At 41.8% G+C, this 10,706-nt stretch overlaps 1 protein-coding gene across 1 annotated transcript; it reads right to left on the bottom strand.

Annotated features, from left to right (window-relative positions):
• Positions 1-299: 299 nt before the first annotated feature.
• Positions 300-10,217, bottom strand: LOC310687016 (lithostathine-like). The gene is made up of 5 exons (XM_083461635.1): positions 10,064-10,217; positions 9,237-9,349; positions 2,903-3,040; positions 2,331-2,442; positions 300-874 (listed from the first exon to the last, which is right to left on the bottom strand). Exons 1-5 carry the CDS (start codon positions 10,185-10,187, stop codon positions 801-803), a joined length of 561 nt encoding a protein of 186 aa, XP_083317761.1. The 5' UTR covers positions 10,188-10,217; the 3' UTR covers positions 300-800.
• Between the last annotated feature and the right edge of the window lie 489 nt (positions 10,218-10,706).

Here is a 10,706-nt window from a genome sequence, read left to right as displayed (position 1 = left end):
TTGGTATCCTAAGGCTGGAACACCCGCCCCCCCATGGCCTGTGTGGCATTCTGGCTCTAGCACTCATAGGACCTGGGAGATGAGGGTTCGAATCCCCACACAGCTACGATGCTCCTGCTGGGTGATCTTGGACCAATCGTGATCTTTCAGCTTGGCCTACCTCACAGGGCTGTAGTGAGGATGGAATGGGGTCGAGGGAGAACCATGCCTGCCACATGGACCTTTGGAGGGGGGAGAGGTGGGATCTGAATGTCACAATAAACAACTATTTCAAGAATACAGAGGACATGGACGCAGAATTGCATGCACAGAATGAGGTTTATTGTCACTATGGAGGAAGACGGGAGCTGGCCAGAGAGAGGGAGAGCAGACAGCTTGCAAAGGTTTGCATTTCCATGATGTGGTCTGGGAAAGGGGGTTCCAAAGTTGGCCCCATCACTTTGCAAAGCACAAGGAAAGCTTCGTTTACTCAGCTAACCAGTCCACAAAAGCATCTCATCTCTGCAGAAAAGGGAGACAGGTTTCATATCTCATGGAGCAAATTTCCCAGTTTGGGGGGGGGATGTACTGTTGCTCACACCCTCAAGCTCTGGATTTGGCTAGGTCTTAGTGGACTCAAGAGTCCAAATTGGATTTACTTGGGGAAGCCCCTCTTGTTTTTTCTGCTCCAGGCCAATAGAGGAGGGGGGGGGAATAGATTTCCTGCAGGTGGACAGAGTAGTTATGAAAGCGGGCTGGCCTTGGACCTGTTGGGAAGCTGGAGGTCTTTGGGTGTTCCTCTCAGGCCCAGGGTTTCAGGCCTAATAGGTGGCCTTGTATTTGCAAAGGTATGGCAAGGTAGTTGTACAGGAACGCTGGATCCATTTCTGGGAACCTGCAGGGCAGAAGGTTGAGAGAGAATGTTAGGGAGTGTCCAGAAATTGAGAGAGAATGTAGACTTCCTTTTGAGTAAATCAAGTATTTCCTTCCCTGTTTTGGAGAGGGAGACAATTACGAGCAAAAGCAACGAAGAGATTTGATAAATACGTAAGCAGAAGTATTTTGAACAAGCCATTCTGCTTTTGCCAGTAGGGTGTGTTTGTGTGTCATACGGAACCCTTGGTTTGTGAGATCTTTGTGATGGTTGAGATGTTTTCTAGCATTCCCCACGCCTGCATGAATGAAACTTCACTGAAGCCGCCCATCAAAAAGCTGAATTCTGCATTTAAATTAAGTTCCAACTTTTTCCATAGGGCAGAGTTCCCTGTGCCCTATTCTGGGACAAAGAACCACTCTAGACTTTGCCCACCGACCCCAGTGGAGGTGACAGTTCAAAAACAAAAATGCAGCCCAGGTGATACAAAGTGCCAAGTAGAAAGAGGAAACTAGTGGGGTTCTCTCTCTGGGGCCCCATCTCTCCCCGTCCTCAGTTTCCTTCCCAAGCCCTTTCTGCACAGGAATAAGTAAGTCTGTCCTTTTCATTTTTTGTCAGTTTCCCATTTTCCCATTCTTGAGTTCTCTATATTTCCACAACAGTTTGTGATTCTTGGTGGGTCTGGTTACCGTATTTTAGCTCCTCCTGAACATTCATCAGTGTTTTTAAGGCCATTTTCAACCAATCGACGTGTTTTTGCAAAGCAATTTCCCCCAATACAAGGAACCTTTGCATGTTACTTTTGCAGATGTTAGCATTTTAAAGCACACTGGAAGTATATGTGTTTTTGCGCACACTTGGTTGGAGAACTGCATTGCAACATTCAGAGTGTCTGAGGATGGCTTTGTTTTAAAGGTAAAGGGGACCCCTGACCATTAGGTCCAGTCATAGCCGACTCTGGGGTTGCGGCGCTCATCTCGCTTTACTGGCTGAGGGAGCCAGCGTACAGCTTCTGGGTCCTGTGGCCAGCATGGCTAAGCCACTTCTGGCGAACCAGGGCAGCACATGGAAACACCGTTTACCTTCCTGCTGGAGTGGTACCTATTTATTTACTTGCACTTTGACATGCTTTCGAACTGCTAGATGGTCAGGAGCAGGGACCGAGTAAAGGGAGCTCATCTCATCGTGGGGATTCAAACCGCTGACCTTCTGATCGGCAAGTCCTAGGCTCTGTGGTTTAACCCACAGCGCCACCCGCGTCCCTCTCTGCCTGGTTTTAGTTCCTCTCTATAGCAGCTTCGTCATGCTGGCCACATGACCCGGAAGCTGTACGCCGGCTCCCTTGGCCAATAAAGCGAGATGAGCTCCACAATCCCAGAGTCGGCTATGACTGGACCTAATGGTCAGGGGCCCCTTTACCTATTCCTTGAATGGAATGGGTTTTCCTCCTCCTTCCCCAGTCTCTCTTCCTGCATACCTGAATAAGAAATGGAGACACATTCCTCTGAAGAGATTGAGTTGCTGATGCTCCGGCCATCCCAGAGGGGTTGAGAGAAGACAGATCCATCGCTCCATTCCCAGTTCATATTCTGGAGAGAGAGAAGGAGAAAGGAAGGTCTTGTGATAAAAGGGTAATGCAAGCCCATTGCTCCCCATATCCCCAGAGAGGACACAGCTGGGGAATCAGCGCAACTGACAAGGCCAAGGGGTTAGTTTGAGTCTCCAGCGGCTGGAGCCATAAAGATGAAAGGGGACTGACAATTTGTACAGTGGTGGGGAGATGTCACAGAATCTGTGACTTTATAGATAGCGCAATGAGAGTTGGGAAGGAGGAAAGACAACGAGGATCTGGAGCTGGAGTTCCAGAACCTCCCACAGAGCCACTCTGAGAAATAATGCCATCTCCAAATGAGGACTTCAAGGTTTGATGTTTGGGGAAGGAGGTGGCTTCAGAGTGAAGTGAGAGCCGGTGAGCTACAGCTGAAGGAGCTCAAGGGAGCTGAGGAGCTCATACAGTCAGCGTCTTCAGAGAGTCCTAAAGGCACCTACCGAAATACCACGGTGAGCTACCAGGCCGATCCAGACATTGCTGGAGCCATATTGTCGCAGGTAACTGTAAACCACATTTGCTTCCCTTGCAGAAAGAATGGAGGCCAGCTGGGACCCATGTCTCCTCTGGCAGCTGACCTGCAGAGAGAAGAAAGGGGGAAACCAGTGAGATGCTGCCCAGAGCCAGGATTCCCAAGGAGTCGGCCCTTGCTCTTCTCTCTCTCTCTCTCTCTCTCTCTCTCTCTCTCTCTCTCTCTCTCTCTGTTTTCACAACTCCTTTTTTATTATTGGAAAGTAAATACATCAATACCAAACCATGCATAAAGAACAATATAAAGGGGGGGGGAATAAAGAAGAAAAAGGGGAGAAATGCAAAGAAAAGTAGACAGTAAAAGAATAAAGAAAAGTATAATATTTCGTTAAAGGATAATGCAACCACTTGACAGCTAACTCTGTAAGAGAGATACTTTGGCTCTGAAGGGTCTCCCCGGACCTGAAACTGTTGCTTTTTTTGGTTAACGGGGGGATTTCTGAAAGTTGGAAAAGCTACTTTATTGTTCCAAGTCTGGACTGCTACTGTGTCCCCCTAGAGGAACTTTGAAATTGCCACAATTGGCCAGGGAATTTTCCACTTTAAACTGGCCAAGGGGAATTTTCCACTACAAAACAAGTAACTGTGGGATTGACCTTGATCCTTAGATAAAGTGTTATGGCAGACTCGAGTCAGGAAAAAACAACAAGATCAGGTAAAATTAGAATGCAGCAGCGTAGACCGTCAGCATCCGGCCTCCCTGCCCCACCAGGGGAAGATCCAGCCCAGGTGACACCGAAAGGAATGGCATCTGAAGGTGGGTCTAGCTTCAGCACTAGATAAAATTTTTGAATCTTTGGAAAAATTAAGCAAACAAGTTGCTGAAGTGACAACTACAATTGATCAAAACACGTCAAGCATCAATAACTTGGGGCAGAAGGTGAACTCAAATACAGAATCTATTGAGAAACTGCTGCAGGAATCTACTCTGACTCGAAAAACAGCTGAAGAAGCCAAGGAAAAAGCATTGGCTATAGAGGAAAAGATACCACCGATTTGTAGACAGCTTGAGGACCACAAGTCATTGCTGTCTATGATTGAATTAAAAGAAAAACAGATAAATCTAAGGATCAGGGCTGTACCTGAACTTAAGAAAGACAGTTTGATTGATTTTCTTACGCAGGAATTCGCAGACTTTTGGAATTTAGACTCGGACAAGTTAGATTTTAAGATAGTAAGTGCTTTCAGACTTGGAAGAGGGGGGAGAAAGAACAGGGTGAGAGACTGTTTGATTACCCTCCTATCAAGAGAGGAGAGAGACAGAATATTAAGTCTGCACTTCCAGAAGACCTTGGAAATAGGTGAATCAAGAGTGGAGATATTTAAGGACATCCCTAAACATCTTTTGGATCTTAGGTCCAACTACGGAGATCTAGTGGCCCTGCTAAGAGGAAACAGAACCATCTTTAGGTGGGAATTCCCCCAAGGCCTATCTTTTACCTTTAAAGGGAAAAAGTTTAAAATAAGATCAGTGGAAGATAAAGAAAAATTTCTGAAAGAACACGGAGAAGACCTGCAAAAAGAAGCTGAAGAAGAGCCAAGAGCATTAAAAACAGGAATACAAGACATAGTACCACTACCTTTGGGACTGGACAAGTTAGAGAAGGCGATACCACCGACAGAACAAGAACAATTACTTGGTGCAGTTGGAGGAAAAGCAAAATAAATACACCATGTCCCTGCAACTATTAAGTTGGAATATTCACGGATTTAACTCCCCGGAGAAAAGGAAAAAAGTCTTTCATTTATTGAAAAAGGAACAATTGGACTTGATTTGCTTGCAGGAAACACATGTGATAAGGCTTCATAGGAAAGTACTGATTAATAAAAGATTGGGCCAAGAATTTATTTCATCGGACAAGGTTAAAAAGAGAGGAGTAGTAATTTACGCGAAAGAGAGCCTATCACCGAAATTTATTTTAATAGATGACCAAGGAAGATATGTGGCAATTGAAATCCGAACACAAGGAGAAAAATTCTTGATAGTAGGAGTATATGCACCAAATGAGGGGAAACCTGAATTTTTTAAGAAGTTGCATGTTAGACATTGTTAGACTATATGGATTACAACATTATTATGATGGGAGATATGAATGGAGTGGTATCTACAAATATGGACAAGTCACAGAGACAGGTAGTTACCAAAGATGGCAGACTACCAAAAACCTTTTTTGAGATGACTGACAATATGGACTTGATTGACATATGGAGAATAAAGAATCCCTTGGGCAGAGAGGGGACCTTCTTCTCTGAAGTCAAAATGACATGGACAAGAATTGACCAAATCTGGATAACTCGAGGACTGGCACCTAAGACTCGAAAAGTGGAAATTTGCCCTAAAACTTGCTCCGACCGTAATGCTGTGAAAATGGAGATGAAATTAACATCTGCCGGTTCCTTCAGATGGAGGATGAATGACACCTTGTCAAGAAGTTACCAAGAAGGCCCAAAAAACCTTGAGAGACTATTTTGAGATAAATATGAACACTACCATAGAAAAAAAAAGTAATCTGGGACGCAAGAAAAGCAGTTATGAGGGGGTTTCTCATTCAACAGAATGCAATAAAGAGAACTCAAAATGAGAAAAAAGATAAAATTTTGGAAAAAATAAAAGAGGGTGAGAAGAAACTGAGAGCGAAACCAAAGTCACAAGAGATTCTGAGAGAAATAAAGTTATACCAAGTTCAATATATGAAGATGATGAATCAGGAAATAGAATGGAGAATTAAACAGATGAGACAAAGGACATTTGAATCGGCCAATAAATGGGGAAAATTGTGAGCTTGGCAAATGAAAAAAAGACAAAAAATTAACACCATTACCAACTTGGAAGTGGAAGGAAAGAACATCCAGAATCCAGTGGAAATTAGAAAATGCTTCCAGAGGTACTTTAAACAGTTATATACACAAGGGCCACAGAAAGAGTGTGATTTAGACCAATTTTTAAAAACAAAAGGAATTCAAAAAATCTCTCAAGAAAATAAGTTAATGTTGAATTACAAAATAACAGAACAGGAGGTGGAAGGTGCCATCCAGAACATGCAGTTGGGCAAATCTCCAGGGCCTGATGGCTTAACCTCAAAATATTATAGGTGCTTGAAGGATTGGATAATTCAACCACTAAAGGAGGTCTGCAATGAAATTTTGGAGGGGGAAAAAGCGCCAGAGTCGTGAAAGGAAGCTTATATTACACTAATACTGAAAAATGAGTCTGAAAAGACACAACTTAAGAACTACCGCCCCATATCCCTGCTTAATGTGGATTATAAATTTTTTGCAGATATTTTGGCTAAAAGGTTAAAAAAAATATTAGTGGAGGAGACATATAAAGACCAAGCTGGCTTTCTCCGGGGTAGACACTTGCCTGACAACACGAGGAATATAATCAACATTTTGAAGATGTTGCAAGTGAATATTAATACTAAAGCTGTTTTAATTTTTGTAGATGCGGAGAAAGCCTTTGATAATATTTCTTGGAGTTTCATGAAGAAAAATCTTCAGGGGATGGGGGTTGGTCAAGGGTTTGAAAATGGTATAAGTGCAATTTACTCAGAACAAAAGGCTAAACTAATAGTTAACAATGTGGTGACAGAGGAATTTAAGATAGAGAAAGGGACACAACAAGGCTGCCCAATTTCCCCTTTGTTTTTTATTTCGGTCCTGGAGGTTCTGCTAAATATGATCAGAAGGGACCGTCTGATTAAAGGTTTACAGGTTGGAGCCAAACAGTACAAATTGAAAGCTTTTGCAGATGACTTAGTATTGACGTTACAGGAGCCAGAATCTAGTACTAAAAGAGTATTAGAATTGATTCAAGAATTTGGTCATGTGGCAGGATTTAAGTTGAACAAGTTAAAAACTAAGGTGCTTGAGAAAAATTTAATACCGATTGAGAAAGAGAGGTTTCAGAAGGAGACAGGTTTAACATTGGTTAAGAAAGTAAAATACCTGGGGGTTAATATGACCGCTAAGAACTTAAACCTATTTAAAGACAATTATAAGAAATGTTGGTCAGAAGTGAAAAAGGACCTAGAGATATGGTCAAACTTGAAGCTTTCCTTGTTAGGTCGAATTGCTGCTATAAAGATGAATGTATTGCCAAGAATGTTATTTCTGTTTCAATCACTGCAAATCTTGGACAAAATGGACTGTTTCAAGAAGTGGCAGAGAGATATTTCTAGATTTGTCTGGCAGGGCAAGAAGCCCACAATAAAATTTAAAATATTAACTGATGCAAAGGACAGAGGTGGATTTGCCCTGCCAGACCTCAAACTTTATTATGAATCAGCAACATTTTGCTGGTTGAAAGAATGGCTGCTTCTTGAGAACACAGACATTTTGGATTTAGAAGGTTTCAATAACGTCTTTGGGTGGCATGCATATTTGTGGTATGACAAGGTTAAAGCACATAAAGCATTTAAAAACCATATTGTTAGGAAAGCATTGTTAAATGTCTGGATAAGATATAAGGACTTATTTGAAAACAAAACCCCAAGGTGGTTGTCACCGATGGAAGCAAAGGCTCAGAAAAAGCTCAATATGGAGGCCAAATGGCCGAAATATTGGGAAATTTCGGAACAAGAAGGAGACAAATTGAAATTGCAGAGTTTTGAGAAATTAAAAGACAAAGTGCGAGACTGGCTTCATTATTATCAGATAATGGAGGCATACGATTTGGATAAGAAAATTGGCTTCCAGGTGGAAAAATCAAAACTAGAAACAGAACTATTAGAACCCAAAACTAAGATTTTGTCAAAGATGTATAACTTGCTGTTGAAATGGAATACTCAGGATGAAACGGTGAAATCTGCTATGATTAAATGGGCACAAGATGTTGGACATAACTTTATGTTTGCTGACTAGGAACAGTTGTGGACCACAGGTATGAAATTTACGGCATGTAATGCCCTAAGAGAGAATATTATGAAAATGATATACAGGTGGTACATGACCCCAGTCAAGCTTGCAAAAATCTATCATTTGCCCGATAATAAATGCTGGAAATGTAAAGAAACTGAAGATACATTCTTTCATCTTTGGTGGACATGCCCAAGGATTAAGGCTTTCTGGGAGATGATCTATAATGAATTGAAAAAGGTATTTAAATATACCTTCTTGAAGAAACCAGAGGCCTTTCTCCTGGGCATAGTTGGCCAATTGGTGCCAAAGAAGGATAGAACTTTCTTTATGTATGCCAGCAAGAATACTTATTGCAAAGTATTGGAAGACACAAGATCTACCCACTTTGGAAGAATGGCAGATGAAGGTGATAGACTACATGGAACTGGCAGAAATGACTGGCAGAATCCGAGACCAGGGAGAAGAGTCGGTGGAAGAAGATTGGAAAAAGTTCAAAGACTATTTACAGAAATATTGTAAAATTAATGAATGTTAGAATGATGTTGGATAGAAACTAAGTGGTTTTCAGCTGTAATGTTATAACGGAATATGAAAAAATGGACTATTATTAGGCAAAAATCTAATGTTACAATACTCTAAGATTGAAGACTAGGATAAACAAAGAGGGGAGGGATTTGCTGAACTAACAAACTGAACTGGAATACAGAAAAGGGAGGCATGAGGAGGTCCGGGAAATAAGCAAATGAAAGATAAGTGATTGAAAGACTGAATTGTTTTTAACTATTTTTATTTTGTATTTTTCTTTTTTCTTTCTCTATTTTGTAATATTTTGAAAATATTAATAAATATCTTTTTTTAAAAAAAGAAAAGTATAATATTTCAATACAATAAACACTATTTTACAAAATAATAGTAGTAATAGACTTCCATCACTCTCACAACATTTCCTTTCACATTTAATATTTTATCTGTATTTCAGTATTATTTTCATCTTAATATATAGATATGCATATATGTATGTTTCCCCTTTTACATTCATGAGGTCATTCTAGACACAGCCAAATTTTTACATTGGAACATTGTCTTTCTAAATAATCATTCAAGCACTTCCATTCCTTCTTGACTGTATTCATTGGCTTTAGTCTTATTATGTCTGTCAATTTGGCCAGTTCCAAATATTCACATAATTTACATAACCATTCCTCTTTGGTCGGTACCTGGTTACCCTTCCAGTACTTAGCCACCAGGATTCTCGCCACAGAAATAATTTAGTATTTTCTCTAGAAATATCACTATTCAATATTCCCAAAAGGTATGTTTCTGGTCTTTTGCTATGTGAAGTTCTTAGTAACTTTCTCATTTCTTCTCATTCCCCCAACTTACCTCGGCATCATCCCACGAGCGGCTGGAGCTAAAATACTGGTAGCAGTACTTTCTGTAGAAGATACCTCCTGCAGGGCAGTGAGCGCGAGAGCTCTGGGTGCGATTGGCGGCACCTGTGAGGAATTGGATTGAGAATGGAATAGATGCCCCAGACCACCAACCCTTTCCTTGACAGATGGAGCCCCTCGAGGAAGCCCTGGCGTTAGGAATCGGGAGGTAACTTCTGGCTCTTTCCATACTAAGCTTTCCCCCTTGACCTGACACCGGCTCACACCCCTCTTTATGGGAACCCAAAAGTTATTGCCAAAATGGTTGCAGCACAGTGTTGTCTATGCAGCTCCAGCAGGGGCTTTTCCACATCTGATTTGTGATATAATAATAATAATAATAATAATAATAATAATAATAATAATAATAATAATAATAATAATTTATTTATACCCCGCCCGTCTCCCTGGGTCCCCCCAGCCATTCTGGGCGGCTTCCAACAAAACACTAAAATACAGTAACCTATTAAACATTAAAAGCTTCCCTAAACAGGGCTGCTTTTAGATGTTTTCTAAAAGTTTGGTAGTTTTTCTCTCTCTTTAACATCTGGTGGGAGGGCGTTCCACAGGGCGGGCACCACAAGTGAGAAGGCCCTCTGCCTGGTTCCCTGTAACTTGGCTTCTCGCAGCGAGGGAACCACCAGAAGGCCCTCGGAGCTGGACCTCAGTGTCTCGGCTCAACGATGGGGGTGGAGATGCTCCTTCAGGTATACTGGACCAAGCCTGCTTAGGGCTTTCAAGGTCAGCACCAACACTTCTTCCCCTTCTACTAATGCTCACCTTCTGCCAAAGGGTTCAGGATCAGGCAGCCCAACAGGCAGAGTCCAAGGTAGACAACTTGCCCCATCTTCTGGTTCTCCTGGGAAAAGAAAGTGTCAGCAACATTCATCCCAGCTAAGGGCATGGCATTTCCAGAAATGATGGGTCCATTGTGCTGCGCCGGGTGTGTGTGTATTTTTGGGGCTTTGAGCTTGTGATCATTCAAAATTCAAAAAACAGGCAATGCTAAGTTGCTTATAAGACCCAAACTATCTCATCTCCTTTGACAACATCAAATATTGCTGCAGCACAGGTTCAGTATTTTCCAAGTCATAAGGAAAGCAAAGTTAGCTGTGTTGCAGTTTGTAAGAAAAATCTCCAGGTGCTTTTGTGGGCAATACCATTTTGAACACCAGGACCCTAAACTGGAAGAAGAGGCTTTTACACCCCCTGAATATGGCACTTTATTCCACAAGAGAACATCTACTGGGAAAAGTCACCCAGTTTGGTTTCTGTTTCTGGAACACCTAAAATTAATTTCCACTTTTGCTAATATACGGACTGCCTCTTTCCTCCCCTTTTTGCCTCTCTTTTCTACCTTTCAGGGGACAGAGAGAGACCTGGGGAACAACAACCACTTCTTGTGTTTCCAGAGAAGGGGGAG

The sequence above is a fragment of the Podarcis liolepis genome (genome assembly GCF_965112155.1).
Source record: "Podarcis liolepis genome assembly, chromosome: 10".
In the NCBI taxonomy this organism is placed as follows: Eukaryota; Metazoa; Chordata; class Lepidosauria; order Squamata; family Lacertidae; genus Podarcis; species Podarcis liolepis.
Note: the sequence above shows the minus strand (reverse complement) of the source record. Positions and strands in the feature narration are given on the sequence as shown.

What these genes read in the sequence shown, in the direction of transcription:
- LOC310687016 (XM_083461635.1), bottom strand. Translation starts at nt 10,187, where the DNA reads ATGCCCTTAGCTGGGATGAATGTTGCTGACACTTTCTTTTCCCAGGAG. An exon ending in GCTCGTGGGATGATGCCGAG is followed by an intron (nt 3,041 to 9,236) that starts GTAAGTTGGGGG and finishes TTCTCTCTGCAG; the next exon opens with GTCAGCTGCCAGAGGAGACA. An exon ending in TGTCTCCATTTCTTATTCAG is followed by an intron (nt 875 to 2,330) that starts GTATGCAGGAAG and finishes TCTGCCCTGCAG; the next exon opens with GTTCCCAGAAATGGATCCAG.